The sequence below is a fragment of the Paramisgurnus dabryanus genome, chromosome 9, assembly GCF_030506205.2.
Source record: "Paramisgurnus dabryanus chromosome 9, PD_genome_1.1, whole genome shotgun sequence".
NCBI lineage: Eukaryota > Metazoa > Chordata > Actinopteri > Cypriniformes > Cobitidae > Paramisgurnus > Paramisgurnus dabryanus.
Genome location: NC_133345.1, coordinates 30,540,146 through 30,568,102, shown reverse-complemented (window position 1 = coordinate 30,568,102; position 27,957 = coordinate 30,540,146). Strand labels below are relative to the sequence as shown.

Below are 27,957 nucleotides of genomic sequence, written 5' to 3'. Positions count from 1 at the left end.
TAAAATGTGACGGGTAATTATAAACTGTTGAATCTGTGACCTGTTTCAGCTTTTAGCTATGAGAGGTTGTGCTACAGTATAAGTACAGTATACTGTGAATATACTGTAATCACAGCCAAATCCTACAGTACACAATACAGTCGCTTTGAAGACCTAATTGTAGGTGACCCTGTCTGTGAAATGCAAACTTAGTTTTAGACTGTATTTAAATCCATTTAAAGCTACAATCTGTAACTCTTGCCTCTCTATCACCATCTCTGTTTAAAACAGATGCACCATAACAGCGCGCTTTGAAATGGGTCCAGCCAAAGCACAAGCTTCATAACATTAAGCAGCTTTTGCTATCAATTTAGTGATTAGCTGTGTCGTGTTGCTCACTGACCTGTTCTTAGTCATGATGTAATGTTAATGCTCGTATGGATCTCTGGTATCTCTTGACATTTGATGTTTAAATATGAGATAATATAAGGGGAGTTGTGACGGGGCTGTACATTTTGCATCTGACTGACTGTATTTTCGTCCTACTGAAGTGAATCCCAAAATCCCGGCATCCTTAAACCATAGTGCCTCCCTCAGTGATGTGAGGTGTGTTCGGCTCCACAGCATTGCACGCAGCGGTGGGTTGTCGCGGCGTGGGTGCGCAGACTTTATCTATTAATTTTGAATCATGCATGGTAACGTTACTGATGTGATGTAATATGCCGGTCTGTGAAGTACTCGTGCCCATCCCTATTAAATAGCATTATTTTAGTTAAAGAAAAGTCTGTGAGGAAAGGTCAATTTTTGATTGATGACTTGACTTAGCGTGCTCCCCCAATCTAATAACATTACGTAAAATTTCTAACACTGATTTCAAGGTTGTATATTGCATTAACTAATTTCACCATGGACATTCGAAAATAGATTAAAAAGAAAGAAACTACAGCAACCGGCCCTACCTCTGGGTCTGAGCTCCAAATAAGCAGCTAATTATATGCATTCATATCATTGATTCAACAAGGTGCTGAAAGCATTCTTTAGAAATGTTGGCCCATATTGATATGATACCATCTTGCAGTTGATGGAGATTTGTGAGATGCACATCCAGGGCACGAAGCTCCCGTTCCACCACATCACAAAGATGCTCTATTGGGTTGAGATCTGGTGACTGTGGGGGCCATTTTAGTACAGTGAACTCATTGTCATGTTCAAGAAACCAATTTGAAATGATTCAAGCTTTGTGACATGGTGCATTATCCTGCTGGAAGTAGCAATCAGAGGATGGGTACATGGTGGTCATAAAGGGATGGACATGGTCAGAAACAATGCTCAGGTAGGCCGTGGCATTTAAACGATGCCCAATTGGCACTAAGGGGCCTAAAGTGTGCCAAGAAAACATCTCCCACACCATTACACCACCACAACCAGCCTGCACAGTGGTAACAAGGCATGATGGATCCATGTTTTTATTCTGTTTTCGCCAAATTCTGACTCTACCATCTGAATGTTTCAACAGAAATCGAGATTTATCTGACCAGGCAACATTTTTCCAGTATTTAATTGTCCAATTTTGGTGAGCTTGTGCAAATTGTAGCCTCTTTTCCTATTTGTAGTGGAGATGAGTGGTACCCGGTGGCGTCTTCTGCTGTTGTAGCCCATCCGCCTCAAGGTTGTGCGTGTTGTGGCTTCTCGAATGCTTTGCTGCATACCTCGGTTGTAACGAGTGATATTTTCAGTCAAAGTTGCTCTTCTATCAACTTGAATCAGTCGGCCCATTCTCCTCTGACCTCTAGCATCAACAAGGCATTTTCGCCCACAGGACTGCCGCATACTGGATGTTTTTCCCTTTTCACACCGTTCTTTGTTAACCCCAGAAATGGTTGTGCGTGAAAATCCCAGTAACTGAGCAGATTGTGGCCCGTCTAACACCAACAACCATGCTCAAATTGCTTAAATCGCCTATCTTTCCCATTCTGACATTCAGTTTGGAGTTCAGGAGATTGTCTTGACCAGGACCACACCCCTAAATGCATTGAAGCAACTGCCAAGTGATTGGTTGATTACATAATTGCATTAATGAGAAATTGAACAGGCGTTCCTAATAATCCTTTAGGTGAGTGTATTTCTAGTTGTGAATGTTGATCTGTATTTAAAACCCATGCGTCACAGAGGTAAAGGGTAACTTGTTGCGATGACACAATACTTTTATTAAAATGATAATGTTGTGTTTCTATGATAGTGGAGTGTAAATGTATAATTGACAAGTAAAATCTTGAAATATTTGCATCGTTGCTCTTTTGATATTGCTCATGTTCCAGTTCATCAGCATCATGTTTTATTTTTCTACTTGCCTAAGCCAGTTTTCACTTGGGTTTGGTGTTTATTTTAGTTCAGTGTTTCGGTAATGGTGCGGTGGTTTTTACAATAGATACACAGCCTCGAGACACCATCACTGTGTTTCAGCAGTCGAGAGCAACACTAAACCCTCGAAGACTTCAGTACTGACAGCACGTCATAAAAGCAGCGAGCCTGTAAGAGAAGTTAGCCAGTGGGAAATTGCTCTGTCGTATTCAGTATATATGTGTGTGTATGAGGAGCTCCTATATGAAATAGCCTCCTAACACTACCTTCGTGAAAAATGAGATAATGATATTGACTGAATGATTTCGGCACGTATTATACGTATAATCTTTGTGGTTTTGTTTGTTTGTATCTTATTTGACTTAAGATTGAATAATGGTAGTTCATTCTCTCATTATAGGGCTTTATATCTATCAAATATTCCTACGAGTAACCGTTTTATGAGAGCTCATGAAGAGTCACTGTAAATCTGTCATCAGAAACATTTTCTCTGTTCACACAAGGTTTTTTCCTCAGAAGTCATAATGTTTTAGTACGCAGCGTGTGCCATAAAGCATCACGCCAACAGATGAACAGATGGAGTCTAAAGTGTGACATGTATTTCAATCTTTTTAACCGCTTTGTCCAGACCGCAGGCTCATCTCAGTAACACGCGTAAGGACAAGTCGATTTTCATTAAACTGGTATATATTGATCTCAATACCTTCTGGAGTTTTATACAAAAGTTACCGCCCATTTTGTTCATCAGTGGTCAGTGTATATTTCATTATCAAAGTTTGTGAGGATATGCACTCATAAACAACTAAAACTGAATATTTGTACTCTATCTAACGTTTTTAAAGCAGCAGTTATATGTTTATGTTATATGTTTGTATTTTTGTGATCAGATTCTGTCACTCAGTATAAAGGAGGAGCATTTCTTTGATTGGATTTGCATTCAGACTGTGATGTTTGTAGGACTGTGAGGCTTTTGTGTTGTCTGAATCTGTGGAGAGATTGTTTACAAGTGTGTGTCTGTTTGCTTTCTGTCTGTCTGTCTGTGTGTGTTTGTGAGAGTGTGTGTTTTTGTGTTTTTGTAGATTGACCACAGGAGGCTGAGTGCCCTGTTTGGATACTCAGTGGAGCATATGACCTTTAAAAGCTGTGTCTGTTTGTCGGTGTGTGTGTGTGTGTGTGTGTGTGTGTGTGTGTGTGTGTTTGTTTATGTGTGTGTTTGTGCTATATTTGTCTGTGTTTAGTGTGTGTTTGTGTGTCTGTCTGCATGTCTCTCTGTGTGTGTATCTGATCTTTGATGTGTCTCTGTGTGTGTTAGTGTATGTGTCTCTTTGTGATCCTGTGTTAGTGTGTGTTTTTGTGCCAGTGTGTATTTGTGTTTCAGTGTGTGTTTGTTTATGTGTGTTAGCTATATCTGATGTGTTTGTGCATCTGTCTGTGTTTGTTTGTTAGTGTGTTTGTGTGTCAGTGTGTATTTGTGTTTCTGTGTGTTTGTTTATGTGTGTTAGCTATATGTGTTTGTGCATCTGTCTGTCTGTGTTTGTGTGTGTGTGTGTGTTAGTGTGTGTTTGTGTGTCAGTGTGTATTTGTGTTTCAGTGTGTGTTTGGTTATATGCTATATCTGATGTGTTTGTGCATCTGTCTGTCTGTTTGTGTGTTTGTGAGTCTGTGTGTGTTTGTCAGTGTTTGTTTATGTGTATGTTTGTGGTATGTGTCTTTTTCTGATTGTGTGTCTGTGTTAGTGTGTCAGTGTGTATTTGTGTTTCAGTGTGTGTTTGTTTATGTGTGTATACGGAAATGTAATATATGTGAATATATGAAATATCCCTATATGAAATATATGGTAATATAAAGTAGAAACATATATGTACATATATGTACAACCATATATGACACCTATTCGAAAATGGAATAATTTCATATATTGACATATATGTCTATCCCATACAAATATATGTCTATGTGTGCAAAAAACATACATAGACATATATGTCATCTATATAATTATTTATATATGTGACATACATGACTTCACATATATGTCTAATATATGTTGCATACATATACTTATCATATATCATAAAATAATTAAATTTGAACCGTGGTTTTTATCTATTTTTCGCATGTTTCAGACCACAGGTAGGACGTACAACCCATTCACACAACTTAACACACAAACACAATTTATTATTTGTAATGTACCTGATGAGTCCAGTCGGGCCTCGAACCCGGGTCCTCACGTTGAAAGTCGTCCACGCTATCCACTGATCCACCCGGCAGTTGGATGGGAGGGGCTAACAACTTAAGCTATTTGTGTGTTACTGAAGTAGGCGCTGTTTAGCTTGTATTTTACAGTGTTCGTTTTATTATTCCTCCTGTTTTTATTTTATGCAGGGGTACACTGTGCAAATGTAACCCTTGTGCATTGTTCAAATTTAATACATCCACTAAATTAAACATCTGTAAAAATGTATCAGATTATTTTTTCACTTTTTTTGCATAAATTTGTTAGTCAGTTCTGATCAAAACTACCAAATTTTTACAAAAATTCCATGATTTTAACTCTTTAATTGCCAAGTTCATAAGTGGATTTGGGGAAAATATAAATGACAAATTTTCAATACAAAAAGTGATTGTAGACTGGATTTTTTTAACCTTTTTCGCAGTCTTGGGCATGTCAAATATAAAGTAAAAACATTGGCTTTTGATTATTGTTTTCTTCCTCATTTATTGTTAGTGGCTGTTTTTGCCCCATTGACTTCCATTATAACCACATTTTTTGATTGCAGAGCAATGACACCTTGTTATCATGCATTTTTGAATGTTGGTGGTTTTTCCTTTTGCAAAGAGGTCAAATTTGTCATTTTTACTGTTGATCACCATGTGGCACCATTAACCCTTTAGTAGACCTGTGCTGTGCAGAGCTTAATTTCTAGCTTGTACATTGAGTAACATGGGGGCGGTTTCCCGGACAGGGATTATCTTAATCCAGGACTAGGCCTTAGTTTAATTAGGAAATATAACTAGTTTTAACAAACATGCCTTACTAAAAACATTACCTGTATGCATTTTGAGGCAAAACACAGGGCCCTGATGTATTTTAAGATATGTCAGTGCAAGTTGTTTTCAGTTTGGACAGCTCTTCAAAATGTTTTAGTCTAGGACTAGTCTATCTGTCCGGGAAACCGCCCCCATGGAGTATAACTCCATAATAAAAGTATAGTATTGTGCCAAATGCATGCAGTTTGAAACTAGGCAGGGTTATAATGTTATGACCCTAATAATTTTTTAACAATATATTTACAGACCTATATAGGCTATGTTGTTTTAGAAATCTAGACATAAAACATATTGATATCATATGGTTGGAGCATACAGTATCATGTAAAAATCCATCTTATATGGTTGTAAAATACAAACCCATATAAGAATTCATACATATACATATTTTAAATATATGTATTTAAATAAATTTTAATATGAGTATTCCATATAGGTTTAAAACATATATCTTCATATATCAAGAGTATCTATATATGTGATATTAATATATGTATTTATATACATTTTAATATGAGTATTTCATATAGGTTTAAAACATATATCTCATATATCAAGAGTATCTATATATGTTATATTCATATATGTATTTATATACATTTTAATATGAGTATTTCATATAGGTTTAAAACATATATCTTCATATATCAAGAGTATCTATATATGTGATATTAATATATGTATTTATATACATTTTAATATGAGTATTTCATATAGGTTTAAAAAATATATCTCATATATCAAGATTATTTATATATGTGATATTCATATATGTATTTATATACATTTTAATATGAGTATTTCATATAGGTTTAAAACATATATCTTCATATATCAAGAGTATCTATATATGTGATATTAATATATGTATTTATATACATTTTAATATGAGTATTTCATATATGTTTTAAACCTATATATTCATATATCCAGAGGATCTATATATGTGATATTAATATATTGCATATATATGTAACATATATGCCAAGATCGGTTTTGATATAGGGACATATATGTCATATATTACATTTCCGTTGTGTATGTTAGCTATATCTCTTGTGTTTTTGCGTCAGCCTTTTTGTCTGTCTGTGTTTGTTTGTTTGTTTGTTTGTGTGTCTGTCTGCATGTCTCTGTGTGTGTGTTTGTCTGTCTGTCTGTCTGTGTTTGTGTGTCTGTGTGCGTGTGTCTGTGTGTGTGTCAGTGTGCGTTTGTTTATATGTCTCTGTGTGTTTGTTGGTTAGCTTTATCTGATGTGTTTGTGTGTCTGGCTGTGTGTGTGTCTGTCTATGATTATGTGTGTCTGTGCATGTTTGTGTGTCTGTCTGCATGTCTCTCTGTATATGTTTGTGTGTCTGCGTGTGTGTGTGTGTGTCTGCGTGCAAGTGTGCGTTTGTGTCTGTGAGTTAGATATATCTGATATTTGATGTGTTTAATATATGTGTCTCTTTGTGATTGTGTGTGTGTCAGTGTGCGTTTGTGTTTCAGTGTGTGTTTGTTTGTGTGTGTCTGTGTGTTTGTGGGTTAGCTATATCAGATGTGTTTGTGTGTCTGCCTGTTTGTCTGTCTGTGATTAGGTGTGTTTTTGTGTGTTTGTGCATGTTTGTGTGTCTGTCTGCATGTCTCTCTGTGTATGTTTGTGTGTCTGTCTGTGTGTGTGTGTGTGTGTGTGTTTGTATGTCTGCGTGCGTTTGTGTCTGTTTGTGAGTTAGATATATCTGATATTTGATGTGTCTGTGAATGTGTGTGTGTTTGTGTGTGTGTGTCTGTGTGTTTGTGGGTTAGCTATATCAGACGTGTTTGTGTGTCTGCCTGTTTGTCTGTCTGTGATTAGGTGTGTTTTTGTGTGTTTGTGCATGTTTGTGTGTCTGTCTGCATGTCTCTCTGTGTATGTTTGTGTGTCTGTCTGTGTGTGTGTGTGTGTGTGTGTGTGTGTGTGTGTGTGTGTGTGTGTGTGTGTGTGTGTGTGTGTGTGTGTGTGTGTGTGTGTGTGTTTGTATGTCTGCGTGCGTTTGTGTCTGTTTGTGAGTTAGATATATCTGATATTTGATGTGTCTGTGTGTGTGTGTTTGTGTGTCTCTTTGTGATTGTGTGTCTGTGTTATAGTGTGGTCGTGCGTCAGTGTGCGTTTGGGTTTCAGTGTGTGTTCTTGAGTGGCTTTGTGTGTTTGTGTGTCAGTTTCTGTGTTCAGATTACAGTTTTCACTAAAGTTATCTGATAAAACCTCCAAAAAGTAAAATAGGTATGATGTTTAAATATTGTTCTGACCTAAAAAAAATATTTAAAAAATTGTTTGTTTAATACTTGTTGATACAGCAAATGATGTCTTCCATGTTGAGTGAATGATCTCATTAGTGCTTTTCATCTCTTTTTCATCTCATCTCTCTTCACAGCGAGTGTCACAACGCCACAGACCGTATCAAAGTGCGTGTGTGGGATGAAGATGATGATATAAAGTCCAGAGTGAAGCAGCACTTTAAGAAGGAATCGGATGATTTCCTGGGTCAAACCATCATTGAGGTGCGAATGCTGAGCGGAGAAATGGACGTCTGGTACAATCTCGGTACGTTCCGGGCCTCTGGTATCACTTTATCAATATGATAATTTAACCTGACAGAGAATAGTGTGGTGATGATCTTAGAAGAGTTTTATGTTTTTGTATTTCCTTAGCTAACTAAACGATCAAAAAAATATACAGGCAGCTCATACCGGGGCGGGTTGCACCTGCTCGACATAAAAAGTTGGCCGTAAACCTTACGTCGGGCTCAGCTACGCCTGGCTTTTAAAAAAAAAATTGCGTACTGATTGCGTAGGCTGTGTATTAGACATGCCATTTTCCATGTCACATTGAGATGCCACGTCTAGTGAAAACATTATTTCAATGTTTTCAATAGAAACAAGTCAAGGCTTTACACTTTACTCCTACCTTTGACTAGACGTGAGATTAAAGGAGGTTGCACACAGGGCGAGAAGCGCCGCGACATATATAAAAAAAATGAATACATTTTTTTTATACATTTTTTTTATAAATGTACAGCGTCTGACGTCACTTACATAATATAAGTAAGCAATAATTGACAAAGGGCCGTTGAATTATTTGAAAATTATAATTTGGGGTGTGCATTATTTTCGAATAATTCAACGGCCCTTTGTCAATTATTCTTGCTAAGACACTAATCTGGTGGTTATTTTAAGACATTTGAGAGGTTAGGTGTGCGTTTTACAGAAAAATAATCAACATCCATGGAACATTTTTCAACCAATCAGAACAAAGCATTCAACAACCGCGTGTAATAACATTAAATAACATCATATTTGTTCTAAATGGTTAACGATTAACCATGCTAACACATCTTTTGCATCTAGAAGTAGACTCTTTCTGACTAGTCTTGCGCTATTTAATGCACACATTCGGTGTGCGATCCTTGTGAGTTGTCCTACACGCTGCGTTTCTTGCCCGGTATGTGACCCCCTTTATGGGGCGTACACACCAAATGCGAATTCAACGATTGGTTGTACATAAAAGTCAATGTAAAGACGCAAATAGACGGCGATGTGAATGACGCAAATTGAGTGGCGCGATTGTTGCAAAAACATGCGCTATTCGCCTCAAACGCATCTTCACGCAAGCCAAAAATATTCAACTCACGCAAAAAAAATTGGTGTGTACGCAGAATAAGTCTCAGACGGTCGCTACGCCTAGATGGTGCAACGGGTATTAATTCTAAGTAGGATTAAAGGCGGGTGCATGATCTCTGAAAGCCAATGTTGATATTTGACACGCCCCTAACCCAATAGAATCTGGACCTTCTCACATATGCAACAATGTTGGTTAGTAGACACGCCCCTTACTGGTGATTGGCTACAAGTGTGTTTTGGTACTCAGCCCTACTCCCTTTTCCAGTGTTTTTCAAAAATCATTCACCCCGCCTTTAGCGCGCAATTTACGACCAAACTAGTTTTACGACCAGGTGTACAACCAGCTGGTGCAGCCTTCCCAGAGTCTTCTCATTTCTTGTTTTTCACATACAGAAGATATTTTCACTGTCTTGTACATGTACTGAGTTTGCTGATGGTTTATTTGTTGGATTGTCAGATAGTTTAGCTTGTCTCGCTGCAGAAGCGTGCGGTTTTAGAGCCGTTGTTCAGGCCAGACTCAACCGCTGATGTGTGCGCATGTTCTCTCCATCTGTTCACATCTCTGAAAGATCCAGACACTCAGAAGATCATTTGGATACTTCAGCCCACACCAGACATCAATTACAGCATCAGTAACAGCTATAAAATGCACATGTGAGGGGATCTATCCGCAAAGTGTTTTATTCGAATGGATGTTCAGCAGCTGGTGTGGATGTCAATGTGAAATTGACTTTTCTGCACTGCAAAAAATGACTTTCTAACTTAGTATTTTTGTCTTGTTTTTAGTACAAATATCTATAAATTCTTAAATTAAGATAAATTTATCTGATGAGCAAAATGACCCAAGAAAATGAATCTAGTTTTAGACAAAAACCCAAAATATAAGTCCATTTCTGCTTAAAACAACAAAAAAATCTGAAAATGAAATCTTTAACTTTTTTTCTAACATTTTTTTCTTAAAGGCGGGTTGCATGATTTTTGAAAAACACTTTGGAAAAGAGAGTCTGGCAGACTACCAAACACACTTGTAGCCATCAGTAGTAAGGGGTGTGTCTATTAACCGACATCGTTGCCTGGGTTGCGTATGTGTGGGGCGGGTCTATTAAAAGAAGCTGTCAACATCAGCTTTCAAAGATCATGCACCCCGCCTTTAAATTAAGTGTTTCTGCTGTTTTGCTTGCCTGCTTGTTTTTGCTGGTTTTAAGTCACTTTTTTACAGTGTAATATACAATAATCTTAGTGTGACCAATTTAATAATGCACATTATTCTAAAGAGAGGCTCTTGCACTGCAAAAAATAATTTTCAAAAAAAAATAATTCTTAATATTTTTGTCTTGTTTTTAGTAAAAATATCTAAAAATTCTTAAATTAACATGCTTTTTCTTGATGAGCAAAACAACCCAAGAAAATAAGTCTAGTTTTTAGACCAAAAATATTAAATTTAAGTGTTTTTGTGCATAAAACAATAAAAAAAATCTGCCAATGGGGTAAGCAAATTTTGTGAATTTTTCTTGAATTTAGTGTTTAAGAAAAATGTCCAAGATTTTTTTGCTTACCCAATTGGCAGATTTTTTTGCTTGTTTTATGCACAAAATCACTTAAATTTGATATTTTTGGTCTAAAAACTAGACTTATTTTCTTGAGTCGTTTTGCTCATGAAGAAAAAGCATCTTAATAAAAAAAAAAGATATTTCGACTTAAAACAAGACAAAAATACTAAGAATGTTTTTTCTTGAAAATCATTTTTTGCAATGTGAAATGTCTTTTTTTATAGACTGCTGTCACCTAAATCACACAGATTAACTGTTTAGTGTTAGTCTTGCTAATATAAAATGCAATAATTGAACAATGGTTAATGCAACTCAGATAAAGTAAAATGGGCTGAGGGTATTGTTTCATGTTGAGGTTGAAGGCATGAGGTACAGTATTTCTGCGATTCAAAGGAGTAAAAAAGACATTTTGACATGGCCAGCTTATATTTGCGGTCTGACCTCAGGTCAGATTTGTAATGGAATGTAGCTGTGAGTTGACGAGGTTTTGTGTGTGTCTGGCTGCAGGTCGCTGTACTGAGATCAGCTGTATTAGGGTCAGATAGGAGAGACACTCTGTTCAACATCTCCTTTTCATTTCTCTTTGTCTTTTCTAGCAGCTATTTGTGTATTTCTTCACACACCTGTTCGCTTACGCTCGGTTCATCTCTGTCACTCTTGTCTCCTGTGCAGAGAAGCGGACAGATAAGTCGATGGTGTCTGGGGCGATCAGGCTGAAGATCAGTGTGGAGATGAAGGGGGAAGAGAAAGTAGCTCCTCCTCACGGCCAGTACACATGTTTACACGAGGTTTGTGTGACAACAGCACTTAGAAGTGGTTCGGTGAATCTAATGAAACCTGTCATGTTTATATGTCACATTTATTTAATTTCAAAATCAAATAAGAAATAAAAAAAGGATAACCTTTAAAGTCTTGTTTCTGTTTATAGCTTTACAAGTGATAGCAGAAGACCTCACAGCGGCTCTTCTTGAGGTTTGTGTTTCTGTGATCTTTCCAGAATCTCTTCCACTTCCTGACGGAGGTGAAAAACGGTGGAGTTGTGAAGATCCCACAGGTTAAAGGTGATGATGCCTGGAAGGTTTACTTTGACGACGTGTCGCAGGAGATTGTGGATGAGTTCGCCATGCGTTTTGGCGTGGAGTCTATTTACCAGGCCATGACGTGAGTAAAACATAACACAAACTTCCAGTTAAAGGAAAACACCACAGTTTTTCAATATTTACTACGTTCTTACCTCAACTTTGACGAATTAATAAACACCTATCTTTTTTCAATGCGTGCACTTAATCTTTGTACAGCACGTCGTGAATGTGTTAGCATTTTGCTTAGCCCCATTCATTCCTTAGGATCCAAACAGGGATGAATTAAGAAGCCACCAAACACTTCCATGTTTTCCCTATTTAAAGAGTTTTACATGAGTTGTTACAGTAAGTTGAGGTAAGATCATATTACAATATTGAAAAACAGTGGTGTTTTCCTTTAATGCAAAGCTTTCAGTGTGAGATGTTAATGCTTTTAATGTATGCAAGATTTATGCAAATAAATGAGATTGATGACATTTTTTAATATTTATTTATTTTTAAAAGAATTGGTCATGTTTTTTGTACGAAAAAAATATTGAAAAATAAAAAGTTTGTCATCATTTACTCACCCTTAAGTTGTTTCAAACTTGTATACATTTCTTTGTTTTGCTGAATATGAAGATCTGTTCTAAAATGTTTGCAACCAATCAGATCTGGAGCACCATTGACTTCCATTGTAGGAAAAAATAATACTATGGTAGTGAATGGTGCCCCAAATCTGTTTGTTTATTTACATATTAACATTTTTTTTTTTAATATTTTCATATTCAGCAGAAAAAGAAATATATACAAGTTTGAATATATTTGTGTTCAGCGGAACAAAGACATTTATATTCAAACGTTTTTTTTATTGCAAAGTTGCATTTGTATAATTTAACATTCACATCTTACCCAACCCCATAACCCCCCAACTGGAACAAGAGAAAATTTGAGAAAATTCAACATTTAAAAAATAATAATAAATAAAAAAGGAGAAAAAAGATATATTAACCCCCCTCCAAAAAAAAAACTATTATGTATATACATTAATAGAACTCCACTCCCCAAGTAGTACAGAAAATATATGTACATAATAATAAAAATGTATTCCTCCCCTCCATCCACATTCAATATTTTTGTATCATTAAAGTAGGTGAAAATTTGTTGCCATTTATCAAAAGTATTCCTCCTTGCCTATGATGTTATACTTGACTTTTTTAAGTTTTAGAAAAAAGATTAAATCTTTAAGCCACACTGATATAAAAGGGGTTGCGGGGAGGTCCAGGATAACAAGTTTAGAAAAACGTGAGGGTGAGTAAATGATATCACAGAATGCTTTAAAACAATCATATTTTAGTGTTTCATGACCATTTCCCACCCTCTCTCACCCTCGGACTTTAAAGAAATTAACGGCCCGTTTTATGTCGTTTCGCCCCCTGTGAAAAACTATAAGAGGAGCACCAACTGCGATGACGCTCAAAGACTCCGACAGCAGCGTTTCTGCCAAGCTGCATTACATTGTGACATTCACCGAGCAATATGTGCTGAGATACGACGCTCTTACTGTTCAGATCAGACATCAGTAAAAACAACCTTCAGCTTTGTGCTGAAATATCACACCTGCAGTGTCTTACCTGCGATAAGATCAGATTCAACAACGCTGAAAACCCATTGAATCATTGATCGATGCCTCAAAGCTGATGCTCGTTTCTGCTGAATTGGGATTCTGTTGAACTCGTGCATGACCTCAAAATTGTAAAGCCACCGCGCCGCCATGTTGGTATACCCAAACATTCGATTAAATCAATGGACGTTATCAGATTTGAATGATAAAACATCACTTTACTAGTCTCCGTTTTTATATCTGAAGTCTCCCTGTACATTATTACAACGCAAATGTCTTAAGCATGTACATAGTTATTTACTGAAAGTACATTTTGTTTTTAAAACAGTAAGTTACTATACATTCATCTTTATTACAGTATCAGATCAGCGGACAGACCGCAGCATATTTAGTATTAATGACAAATTTCTTTTGGTTCATGTTAGTCAGTATGAATTAATTTTGCCATATAAGTCGCACCTGACTATAAGTCGCGGGACCAGCCAAAGTATGAAAAAAAGTGCGACTTATAGTCTGGAAAATACGGTACCTATAGTCACATAATTTGTGAGTGTTTTCCATGACACTGACACGTTTGCGTGAACATGTCACGTATTTCTTTGAACGTATCACTGTCACGTATTTGTTATCAACTGTTTTGTTTTATTTTCTTACCATTGACACTTCGGTTTCGGATTAGATTTACATAAAATTACATCCTTACATAAACAAATTCTAACCCTATTCAATCAAAATTTATAAAAAATAAATCATGAAAAAAGGTATAAACCAATATTTAAAGTGATATCCTAACGCAAACACCAAATCTAACCCTAAACCGAAGCATCAATGGTTTGAAAAAAAGGACAAAACAGTTGAGTAACAAATAAATGACAGAAATAAATGACAGTGACACGTTCACAGAAATACGTGACATGTTCACGCAAAAAGGCGGAAAAAACGTGTCAGTGTCACGGAAAACACTCAAAGAGTTATGTGACTATAGGTACGTAATTTCGTGATACAGGGTTGGTGTAGCTTAATGTCAAAAAACTTTGTACCCGTGTCATTACCAGAATGCAGCAGACACACTCACCTTAACATTTTTTTATAAATCCATTATCCTGCCCGATTAAAACATAGACATTGCAAATAACACCAGACTGATACGCTGTAAGCCGGGTGAATTTAGATCATGATTTTGAATGGAAGTCAATGACGCCATCTGCCGGTTGGGAATACCAAGATGACCGCTCGAGCTCTGCGCCGGCTTCACCTCACGCTGTTAGTTAAGCGTTCTCTGCGCAATCCAGTCATTTACATAGATCAGTGTGTTGTGCTGGTATTTAACGCTTGTGTTTGACTCTCATGCACTGAAAGATGATGCTGGGCACTAACGCTTATTGTGATTCAACAGAAAGACTTGTTTTGTGTTGGGTCTCTGTGAGGCCCTGCTGATGATGACTTACGGTTATGTGATGGCTTTATAAATCACATTGTTGTATCAGAATGACTGTGGTCTTCAGTGAAAGACCCCCTCTCTCTCTCTCTCTCTCTCTCTCTCTCTCTCTCTCTCTCTCTCTCTCTCTCTCTCTCTCTCTCTCTCTCTCTCTCTCTCTCTCTCTCTCTCTCTCTCTCTCTCTCTCTCTCTCTCTCTCTCTCTCTCTCTCTCTCTGCAGTTTAGAAGAAGGTAATTATGTGTAGCCACACTGTTCTGAGGGCTCTTACCCTCGTAATTACATTCAGAGTTTATGTCTCTCTCTTTATCCCTTACTCTCTATCTCTGTCTCTCTCTCTATCTCTGTCTACTTCCTTAGGTATAGTGCTATATAACATTGCAGTACAGGACACTAGAATATCATATATCAATGCTGAGTCCTGCAGCTTGGGCAATGAAACTTTTTTATTTGTATATTGTTTTAAATGTGCCGATTGCAGTTGCTTTTGCTCGTTGGTTTAAGGATCTTGCAGATGAGGGGTAGAAATGTGCAGGACTCATGTGAGGGTGTAGATCCACTTGTTAAGTCTGACATCAACTTTCGGGTGCCTTAAGCAAACAACAAACTGTACTTAAGAACACTCACGGTGCCGTGTAAAAATCATGATCCTAACCTTTAGCTCCATACTGAAATCCCAGATGGCCAGAAAGCGATGAATCTTTTATGAATTGTTAAAGAATTGTTGTCTTCTGAGCTTGGAGAATGTAGTGTACACAGCAAGTTTATAAGGATATAACTTAAATGTGTGATATAAACAAATTGTGCTCATAAACGTTTGTGGAGTCTCGTATAAAGGAGATGGTATTTTTACGTCAAGAACCAACAAGCGAGATTGGATTTTCGGAAGCACGGGTGAAACCTCACAAAATTAAGGAAATTAGAAATCGAGGAATGAAATTCTGATTGGTCAGCGGTAGGGCTGGGCAAAACAATCGATTTTTCGATTAATCGTTTTTTAAAACATGGTCGATTCAAAATCGATTCTCAAAGAGCCGAATCGATTTTTTCTTTCATATTTATTTCCGCAAACATTGAACGTAAGATAAAAGGTGCAGTGTGTAAATTTTAGCGACATCTAGTGGTGAGGTTGCGAATTGCAACCAACGGCTTAGTCCACAGCTTACCCCTCGCTTTTGAAACACATAGAGAAGCTATGGTAGCCACCACCGGACAAACATCTCATCGTCGAAGACAACTTAGTCAAAAAATGTTGTCTGTTAAGGGCTTCTGTAGAAACATGGCGGCCCAAAATGGCGACTTCCATGTAATGGGACCCTCGGTGTATGTAGATAAAAACGTCTCATTCTAAGGTAATAAACACATAACGGTTCATTATGAAAGGTCTTCAAACACCTCTAATAAAATAGTTTTGAATTATTTTTCATTTCTGTCAAGAGATCCTTTTAAAAATTACACACTGCACCTTTAACGTTAACTCTTTCACCGCCAGCGTTTTAAAAAAAAGTTGTCAGCCAGCGCCAGCGTTTTTCATGATTTTCACCAAAGTTTAATGCCTTCCAGAAAATGTTCTTCTTTAAATATATAAACATACAATATACCAAATGAAAGAACAGACCCTCTGCTTTCAAACAAAAAAAAAAACCCCGTTTCATCCTACCTTCAGTGGTTCTTTTGTAATCAGCTTTTGAATATGGGTTTCTGCAAAAACACCACATTTTGAGCAAAAAGCAGAGATAATTCCATTTTTGTGACGGACTTTTCATAGAGATCCCATTCAGAGCGATCTTTAAAACAGACACGGACATGCAGCCGCTTGCCATAGGGCAATTCTTCCGGGTTTAAAAAGTTGCGGAAGGGCGCCACCTGGTGGATAATAGCGGTATTGCGGAAAGACTGAAAATCTCGTCATTGGCGGGGAAGCGTTTTCTCTTAATTGACGAGATATCTCGTCAATGGCGGTGAAAGAGTTAATCTAATTACTAGTCACTAGCCACCTTCACATAAAAAGTCAGAGGTATGGAAGCAATTTCGATTTTGCAAGCAAGACGACGACGATAGTGTTGTGGCTTTTAATTTTTTTTATTAATTACCCACTTGTAAACTGCTGTTCACTGTTCTTTTTCATTAATATAGTATTTGTATTAAATCTATATTCATTGAGTTCAATCGAGAACGAGTATAAAAAGTGACCCGAGAACCGGAATCGAAAATTGAACCGAGAATTGAAATCAAATCGATTTGATAGCTTGCATATCGAAATCGAATCGATCTGGAACATCTGAATCGATGCCCAGCCCTAGTCAGCGGATTCCAAAGCCCCCGCAATACATCAACAAATAAATCCCTAAATAAATCAATATTGAAAACATTATTATTTTGTAATATTCTGTATTGTGTAAAACATTTACTTTGAAATCACTAGCACAGGATTTAAGTATAGTACTGTTTTGAATAAATATAAATATTTGTTTAATTTCCTATTGGAAAGTAAAAAGTATAATTCAAAGCTTTTTTCAATTTATTGAAGTATTTACAGTACTGTATGTAAAATATGCACACTGCATTGGCAATGGATTACAATAGTACATTTTAATCAGTATGTATGTTCGAACCCATGACCTTTTGGCTACTAGGGTGCACGATGCTATACGACTGAGCGACTTTGTTTTTTTGATAACCCGCTTACATCATCTTTTAAAAGCGACTTGTATTCGATATTTGCATTTACACTAAACACTCGGCAAAACAATTAAAGGTATAAACATACTGACCTGGAACAGCTTAAACCACAGAGGAAGTAAAATGTCGCGATAAATAATGGACACAGACAAAATGACTATACAAGATTTATTTCTGTATAAGTAAAGCTAAGTGGAGCTGTCTTCCTCCATTGCTCTGCTAAGAAGAGTCATGTGATCACGGGTGGTGTCCACCTGTGTCGCATTTTCAATGATGCACCACACGTCTTGTGATGGGAATATCCAATCTGTCCGCCTACATTGCGGATGCGAATGCATTTACTGTATCCGATTCATATCTGATTTATTTCAACGTATGAATGAGGCCTGTAACCAATTGGAGAATATTGGAAGTATGCACTTTTTTCCTGCTTATGCATTTGTGGGTCATCTGTGCCACATTTGGGTAAAAAATCGGAATTGAGTTACTTCAAACATGCAATGGAAATGTAGCCTTAATTGTAATAGTTTCGTCCTCTATACACCATTGTCTCTTTGTAATGCTTTTGTTATGATTCACATTCTGCTGTTTTTATAAGCCCGTCAATAATGACAAACTTTATCTTTACAATGATTGACTGCCACCCGCCATCCTCCGCCTCTCATTTGCTTTCAGAACTTCCCCAAATTTGTCATTTTCATATCAATATCGTGGGTCTGCTGTCAATCCCACAATCCCCTGTGTAAGACACTGCTCGACTCTCATAGAAAACGAATTGTAAATTCATGACCTGCTGCCAGTGAACACAGACATACTGCAGATAGACAGCAGAGCTCTGTACAGTAAATCTGCACGCTGACAGCGCCAATTATGCCATTGTAATACATAAAAAACCTGTATGTTTAATGTCTATTTTCAAACAAATGCACTAAATAAGAAATTAATTTGGTTTAGAGTTTTTTTACACCATTCTGTACATTGTAAGCACACTTTTCAAACTGACCCAGAGAGACCTGTTTAAACAATCTGACTCTTCTTAGCAGTGCAATTGTGGACAACGGCTTTACTTGGTTTTATGTCTTGATACAGAAATAAATCTTGTATAATCAGTCTGTGGCCATTACTTATTGCGACATTTTACTTTCTTTATGGTTTAAGCTGTTCTAAACGTGCTTTGTTTTATTTTCTGTTAATTACTAGGTAGCCAATACTGTACCACTGGCATTTGCTCTAACAACTTGATGAAAACGCACCTAATTTGCATTTGTAAATTGCTATTTTTTTGCTCGTTTTGAAAAGATTCACTTTATGTTTGGGAAACACCATACTGTCGCTCGTGTTGCAGCAAGATGGCAACTTCTTTTAAAATAAAAGAGATTGTGTCGCTCTGCAATTGCTGGTCGCTGGTGGTGTGCATCCAAGCATTACCCAGAATGCATTCTGAATTTTCCAGAAGCTTATCTTGGATGATGACCTTTCTTCGACCCCCTTATAAACAAGTCATGTGATCCATCCCCGATGTTATTAGAGATGCAGGCCATATTTTCTTACATTCAGCATTTTTATTGCTGAGGGTGATTTAATGATTTCACGCTGAGGTCTTCGGTCATCAGCTGTATGTTTCTGATTTTTGGAAGAAGATGAAGTCAGTGCAGTGTTTGTTCACATAAACCCAGAAATGCAGATGTTCATCAAATGTTTAAACCGTTTATATCACAATATGGTTTATTTGTTGGAAATGTATTGTATCTATAAATTAAATAACCATTAAATCTTGAGAAAATTTATTTGTAAAAGATACAATTGCAAAACAGCTTCTTATTTTGTAACGCTTGGGTTCACTCCACTTTCTTAAAAAAAATATACTGATAATTTACTCACTCCCACTTTATCCAAAATGTTGATGTCTTTCTTTGTTCAGTCAAGAAGAAATTACGTTTTTTGAGGAAAACGTTCCAGGACTTTTTCTCAATTTAATAGACTTTATTGGACCCCAACAGTTTACCGTTTCAATGCAGTTTAAAATTGCAGTTTTAATGCAGCTTTAAAGGGCTGTAAATGATTCCAACCGAGGCATAAAGGGTCTTATCTAGCAAAACATTTCAGATTTTTTGGCAAGAAAATAAAAAATAAAAAATTGGCAAGAAAAATAAAAAATATGTACTTTTAAACCACAACTTCTCGTCTTGCACTAGCCGTGTGAAGCGTCAGCGCGTTGAATCACTCACTTATGGACCATTTTAAACAATAAACTGACACAAAGACATTAATAAGTATCATTAAACATACAACAACATCTGAACGCTCCTCTTCTCAACACTTATAAACACTGGAGCGGTAGTTTCGCATACGTCATGCATACATGATGATGCATTTACGTGAGGTCACGCTGGCGTGTCACACGGCTGGTGCAAGACGAGAAGTTGTGGTTTAAAAGTACATATTTTTTATTTTTCTTGCTGAAAATGACAATCGTTTTGCTAGATAAGACCCTTTATGCCTCTTTGGGATCGTTTAGGGCCCTTTGAATCTGCGTTGAAACTGCAATTTAAAACTGCATTAAAAATGTAAACTGTTGGGGTCCAATAAAGTCTATTAAAATTAGAAAAATCCTGGAATGTTTTTCTTAAAAAACTTAATTTCTCCTCGACTTAACAAAGAAAGATATCAACATTTTGGATGACACGGGGGTGAGTAAATTATCTGGATTATTTTTTAAGAAAATGGAATAATCTTTTAAAACAGCAAAACTAATGCGCACTTTGTCTCCAAAATCAAATTGTATGAGACATGTTTTGTAGCTGTACATATAAAGCTATATATACTGTATATACACATTACATGATTTTATTTTTTGTAGTATGTTAAACTAAATAAAGCAGTCCTCCCTAATAATCATATATACTGAAGTGTATAGATTATACCTGTATCATTCACATCTGTTTGCCCATCTGTTTGCCCATACATATTGTCATACCACCCATCCCTGCTGTTCTGAATAATACCTGATTCACATGTACTGACCCTAACGAACCACAAATCCTGAAAATATCACCTGGATCTTGAGTGCCATTGCAATTAAGGAGGCAGAGAGAGAGGTGCATGGAGGTTAAAGAGGACAGGCGAGTGAAAAGACAAGTCAATACATTGAGTCAGGTTTTATTTTCCTGATTTACACTGCAGCTCAATGGACCGTTGAAGCGGCAAGGAAAGGATTTTAAAAATGAGGAAAGATCAAATGGTGAAAGAAAAGCAAGCTGTTACCCCACAACTGGATGACAACACCTTCCAATAAATATTATTTATTCTGTATTTTATTGGATTAAGTGTCTTTTAATTATGTTAAAAAAGAGATGGAAATACAGGCATCATAAAACTTCATTCCCCCTGTGTATCACCCATAAATGGGTGATAGGGGTCACGCTATCAAAACTAATGAGATTTGAGTCAGTGTTTGCAGTCACCGATCTATAGATCACATGACTTCATCCGTCCAGATTTACTATGGTAAAATGCTGGTGGTTCTCCCCAGCTTGAATTTTTGTGAGTTATTGTCTACATTTTCTTTTGGAGGAATGTAAGTTTGTGAAGGTTGTTTAATGGACAGTAAATGTACCATCCCAACCTGATATCCTAATGCTGATACCAATTCACATTCAGTCGCTTTTCAGTGGGTAAGATTTAGTGAGGTGGGTGTGGTTTTAGTCACAGTGGGTGTGGCCTAAGGTGTACACATTAAAACATGAATTTAACGATTTGCACGAGTAGATTACATGCAAAGTCAATGCCGAGACGTGAATAGACTCAAATTTTTGCGGGGCGATGTGAATGGCGCGAATTGGGCCAAGTGATTGCCGTGAACACTTGCTATTTGTCTAAAACGTGTTTTCAGCACAAGTTATAAAATTTAACTCGACCTGAACGTTTGCCTGACCCAACGTTAAGCCAGCAAGTAATATTTCGTAAATACACACTTTGCGTTTGGTGTGTACGTCCAGGGTTTCCCGCAGAAAATGTGTTAATTAAGGTGGTAGGGTTAGGCGAGTGGGCGGGGCAGAGGATGTGGCAATCAAAGGGTTGGGGTGTATTCGTCATTATGAAAATGTTAATATTTTTATTTAAAAAACACTCAAATTAAATTAAATTTTGAAGAAACTATGACAGAAATGAACACATACCAAATTATTAATGAATTAAATGTTTTTAACTCCAAAACATAAGTCCACTTACAGTTCTCACAGACATGCGTTTTATCAACTGGCTATCCTCCAGACATGACGAACCACATCTTTATCTCATTTTGGCTGTGTGGCTAGCGTGCAAGCTCGTGGTGTGAAGCGCGTCCACACTATTCTTCAAGATGTTTTATCAACTGGCTAGTTATCCTCCAGACAGTGACGATCTGGACCACGTCTTTCTCATTTTGACCGTGTGGCGTGCGTCCCCGCTCGCGGTGTGAAGCGCGTACGCACTATTCGCCGAGATGTACTTAAGGGCCTTTTATGCAGCGAAATGGGTTTTTTTGACGACCTAGTTAAGGCGGTAGGGTTTCCAAGCTTAGGCGGGCCGCCTGAACTGAAATGTGCTGCGGGAAACCCTGACGTCCCATAAGGCTGTTTATCCTCCAGAAAAAACCCAAATCTGCAAATATATGCAGATTTATGTTAAATTATACATATTACACCCATTTTTACAAGATATAATATAAGTCTCAAGTGTGGCTAGAATGTGTCTGTGAAGTTTCAGGTCCAAATACCTCACATATCATTTATTGTAACCAATGTCCTGTGATTACAGTCTGAGACAATAGTAATTTAAGTCGCAATCACACAACAATGTATTAACAGATAAATTTTTTGGGTAAAATAAACCAGGCAGTCAGTTGCTATGGGTGGGGCTTTGTTTGTGTGACATCACATTAACAAAAGAATCAAAACAGCATTTCTAATGAGAATGCTTTGGTTTAACCTCTTGAAAAGCACTGCCACTCTGGCCCAAACCATGAAAAGACCTACTTTTACTAAAAGGGTAGTTTTTACTAAACCATTTAGAGTATACGCTTATGGACACTTTGAGCTTTATTTTCCAGGTTTCAAAATTATTTTAAGTTAAAAAAGTTTAGAGAGGCTGAAGTACTTTTTTATTATTAAAAAACTTCATGATAAATATGTGTGTGAAATCTAGAAATGCAATGATCCCTAAGCCACAAGTCTAAAGAAGTTATGTTTCACTTTTGAGGTCAATAGGCCCAAAAATGAGAAAAATGAAAAATGTAAGACTAGTGACTTTTCTAAGTGCCAGTCAGCCCCCAAAATAAAAGTTTTTTGTTTACATGAATATACATTTTCGTTCTTATTATTATTTATCCTTACGTTAGCATATAAAATGCAGTTTCCACACCAGGCAATAAAAACGTCACACAAAGATCGTTGGATTCGTTATCTAATTGGCTACACGTTCTGTCTATCCTTCCATTGGAGGAACGAGCGATTTAGATGACGTCACGATATTTGACAGCACTGTTTGGATATTATATATTATACTCCCGCCTACTTTTAAAAACAAAGTTTGAACCCGGGTTTATGCGTTTACTAGAACCTAAAGTGTAATCTCATATACAGTGTTACAACGTAAATGGCCATCAGATTGTATATTATATTCTATTACAAATGTCCATGCGAAATCTGATGTAAACAACAGACTATATATCTATATTTTATGGATTATATGGATTTGTGGACAAAAAATGGTCATTGGATGTATTCTGTTAGACGATTTTCATGGGTTATTCACACATCTGAAACAGATTGGATTCGACTCGTGATCGTTATATCAACACAAAGGTAAGAAGTCCCGTTTATATTTTGCATGTTGTCATCCGGACTTCTTTCCCAAAATACTACATTTATGATGCTAGAGCATCTGTATCTCAAAACAGAGACTATATACTGATGCTAAACCAGTACACCTTTTAAACGATGTATAGAAAGGTAATAATATTAATGTCTGTAGACAGTAGGCTATATAGATATTGTTAGCAGCGTTACAAAAACTGACATCACAAATTAGTGCACGTCGAGAGTTTAATAGGGATTAAAAAATAAAGGAGAGGATGATTTTTTTTCAGTGCAGGGTTGTTGTGTGCTAAGATGTTTGCAGAGGAGAAAAACTAAATCGTTGTTTATGTGAGACTGTGTCAAAGATTATTTATGATTATTCTGTCTGCTATGAAATGTGAGTGGTTTGACAATAATTTCTTCCATTTAAAGACAAATGCTGTTTGCTGCACATTTGTGGCCATCATTAATTATTTACATTGTATGTGATTATGTAGCACAAGGAATATAAAAATGAAATGTGTTTGTGTAAACTCTTCTTTCATGTGATGCATTCAACAACAAGAGAAAGCACTGATTTTTATGTGTATATGTAACACGTTGCTGTATTGCTGTGTGTGTGTGCGCGCGCACAGCTTTGAGTTTCAGCCCTGCAGGTCTGCTTCTATTTTTAGTGATTTGCTTCATCCCTCTTCTCTTTCTCTTCTCCTATATCTTCCTTGATGAATCTTCTTTAACCTTACTGCCCTCCAGCTCAACACAATAGCAGAATCCACATTTTGTTCCTTGCTCATTCCGACACAAAGTTTATTTACATCTTGCATAATTTATTTTAATATCTGTATATGATAGTGGTAAAATCTATCCAATTTATTTTCAGTTTATAAATCATCTAGAAGGCGACTCAACATACCTCTTCTTTATTTTGAGTTTGGTGCTCATGGGAAATCAAATATTGTTATGAGTACTAAACAAGTTTTATGACTCAATCTAAATCTGTTTCTCTCTTCATTTCTCATTTTCAGTCATTTCTCATGCCTGTCCTCTAAGTACATGTGTCCCGGCGTCCCGGCCGTGATGAGTAACCTGCTTGCCAACATCAACGCCTATTTCGCTCACACCACCACTGCAACCACCAACATCTCGGCCACGGACCGATTCGCCGCATCCAACTTCGGAGTGAGTCGCAATCGGGATGGACAGATGGATTTTTGCATATATGCTACATGGATTTTTTATTTCTAATGAAGTAATAAATGTCCAGATAAAATAGCAGATGAATAAATAAATAATGGGTGTTATTTAAGTATACTGACTGTAGTTTTGTTTTTATGTCTTTTGCTGTTATGCAGAGGGAGAAGTTTGTGAAACTCCTGGATCAGCTTCATAACTCTTTAAGGATTGACCTCTCCAAATACCGGGTGAGTAAAAGCAACATTTGCAGACAGAAGATCTTGAGACGTCAGATCCTACAGATGGATCTTCTGTTTCAGTCACTTCTACCGTGATTGAAAGGAAATCTCGTATCTTTTATATATTGCTATGGAGATAATTAAACCTCTCCATCACTTTTAGTGATCCCACCATCATTTACAATGCCATTTACGATCTCTTCGCAGAATGCAAGCTGATGTGCATTAACTTTAGATAGCAACAATATGTGTGACTGAAAATTTGAAAGATTATGCTTGAATTGTGTCGCTCTACTTACCAAATATCTGCAATGTCTCTTTAAATACACATAAGGGAAATATGTACAGTGATATTTGTCTTCTGTGGGACTGTTTTACTCCATGAGGGTACAAAAGTTGTCACTGGGACAGTACCCTTTCAAAAAGGTACACATTTGTACCCAAACAGTGCATATTAGTCCTTCAAAGGTACATATTAGTAGTTCAAAGATACATATTTGTACCTAAATGGTACATATTAGGACCTTTTTAAAGGGTACTGCCCCAGTGACGGATTTTGTACCTTTATTTTTGACAGTGCAGGCTGTTTACCTAGTTAACTCAGGAGAAAGCGACTCATCTTAAAGGGAACACAGTAGTGCGTATTGTGTCAGAAATGTGAAAACTTGTATCTTGGTATTATTAGCACCCTCCCCATGACATATCGCTTCATTGTTTTTTAATCTTTAAGTCGCTTTGGATAAAATCATCCGGTAAATGCTTAAATGTAAACCCACTTGACTGATCATCTAGCTGTATCAGCTAATGTTGTCTTTACAATAAATGGGGCTCGACATCGCCACAATGCCCTTGCTGTTAATGCCTGCATCTAGGCTGACTAACAACAGACCAGTCTCATAGCGAATGAGACGTGGTCTAGAAACCACATGCTCATTTTCTCGTATTTGATGCGTGGTTTACGAATGCCGAGAGCCGTTTATTGGGCGCTACGAATGTCTATCAAATGCGTCTGTACTAGGGATGCTAAACAATTAATCGCGATTAATCGTTAGCAGAATAAAAGTTTTTGTTTACATCACATATGTGTGTAAACTGTGTATAATAAATATGTATATATATAAATATGAACACATTCATGTATAATTTTTAGAAAAAAAAATGTATAAATTAAGTATTTATATTTATAGATAATATAAATTATACATAAATATACAAATGTATACTGTATACACATGTAAACATTTCTAAAACATATACATGCATGTGTGTACATTTATTTATACAAATTTATTATACACAGTTCACGCACATATATGATGTAAACAAAAACTTTTATTCTGCTAACGATTAATCGCAATTAATTGTTTAGCATCCCTAGTCTGTACGTAGGTCATAGCCAATCGATTCAATTATACCAGATGACGTATGTAGAGCGACTTTAATTCAAGCGCAACAACTTTCATCGGGAATGTGTGCACACAGCTGAACAACACAGCTGTATATTGATATTGAAAAGCAACACATTTTAGTTGCATGTGACAACCACAGTACAGGCATAATGACAATATGATATTAATAAATACCACTTGCCATTTATAAGTTAAATGGACTTTGCCGACGACGATGCCTAGCAGGTTGGTCCTATAAAACTCTGTGGCTATCATGTCTTGTTATATCCAAACATCCTTCTTGGATATGAAATTGTTTAACGCCAGAAGTTGCTCTTTTTTTTAAATAAACTTGCGTTCAAAACTACTTAGAACACTATCTAAGGCTGCATTGAAAAGTAACTTTGCGTCTACTGCCGTGTTGGATAAACAAAACTGCTTCGGTGTGTCACATAGATGTCGTCATCGTCTTGCTGCCCCCTCCCCATTCCCCTATTTCAGGGGAAAAATTGGTCCATGGTTTCCATGTTAGACATGCAGCATGAATAAATTTGCGCACAAGGCAGCATGGGGAAACCCAGGCTAGCCTGCATAAAAAATTCGGAATCCCTTTTTCTGTGCACAGCATTCTATTTGCCAATTACAAGCTGCACTGCTAGTAAATTTATAACTTGCTCAATCTTAACTAAATGCAGTCCTGTTTCCATTTTCTACGCATGCTTTGTTTTATATACTGTTGTTTACTAGGTTACAACAGTTATTCGCTCAAACAACTTGATGGAAACGCACCTAATTTGCATTTTTTTTAATTTTTTTTTGCAAATTGTAAAATGATTTGCTTTATGTTTGGATGGAAACCCCACTGTAGACTGCGTGGTTCGTCTTTGGGTTATACAGCACTGATAGTGAACGTAAACCCGCTGACACACACACACACAAACACACACTGCTACACACAGACACGCACTGAAGTGTCAGGCGTTTAGGGGATTGTGTGCTCTTGTTACCTGCTGCTGTCTGCCGTCAGCTTCCAGGCAACATGCACTGACAGTAAAACACTCTGGATCTGGAGGACTCGGTGGATTTGACTGTAATGAAATTCTGAAAGCAAAGTGAATTTGGTCTCCTCACAGCTTGGACGGGTTTGGCCGAAGCACATCCATGGCGTTTTAGCTCATCTTCTTTATTAGATAAATTTTCACGAGCTGATGGGTCGTCTACACCATACAGCGGATATATTACACACAAACACTTAAGCTGACTTTATCCAGAACTTCATAAAACACCAGACACACTCTCCACAAAGTCTGTTTTTTGTGTTATTGAAGATAAAGTGGATGTGGAAATGTGATTCGGTTCTGAGAGAGCACCAGCATCAGTTTGATAGAAAAGGGGGCGGGTAGAGCTGGCTGTGGTTGACAAAATGTTGTGTGTATCTCCTGTAGAGACCTTTAGACGTTCGGATGATTTTTCATCAAAGCTCGACTATGATTGTGACACACGGTTTAATGAACTCTCACCTGAGCAGTCTGTTACCAGTCTGCCTGAAGCCTGCACCATATGTTCATGTTTGCCATTTTCTCTGACGTTCACACACATTTGGTCACAGTCTTTCTAACTTGTGAACGTGAACTGCTATTGGCAATGTTTATTTTGTGTCTTTGCATGCTCTCTTTTGATATTATCATTAGCTGCATTTTCATTACCCTTCAAATTGCGCAAATTGAAATTGGGATTTGCATCAAACAATTAAAATTAACATTAAAGCAGAAGCTATAGCAGAAGATTTTCCCGAATTTTAGAAAAGAACCGCCCTCTCCACTTAAAAAAAATGCAATTGCGCAACACTCTACCTGCTCCCAAGAGGGATCGCCTATTAAACGTGTGCACGAGAGAGTTTACACTTTTTCTCTTGCGAACCTCAGACATTTAGAAAA

At 37.0% G+C, this 27,957-nt stretch overlaps 1 protein-coding gene across 3 annotated transcripts in view; it reads left to right on the top strand.

Annotated features, from left to right (window-relative positions):
• LOC135773845 (protein unc-13 homolog C) overlaps positions 1-27,957 on the top strand; it is a 178,893-nt gene that overhangs the window by 56,847 nt on the left and 94,089 nt on the right. For all 3 annotated transcript variants that reach the window (XM_065283701.1, XM_065283702.1, XM_065283700.1), the window contains exons 10-14: positions 7,785-7,954; positions 11,253-11,368; positions 11,578-11,741; positions 24,246-24,399; positions 24,573-24,641. In XM_065283701.1, the coding sequence (XP_065139773.1) occupies positions 7,785-7,954; positions 11,253-11,368; positions 11,578-11,741; positions 24,246-24,399; positions 24,573-24,641 (673 nt within the window). The remainder of the gene's footprint in view (positions 1-7,784; positions 7,955-11,252; positions 11,369-11,577; positions 11,742-24,245; positions 24,400-24,572; positions 24,642-27,957) is intronic.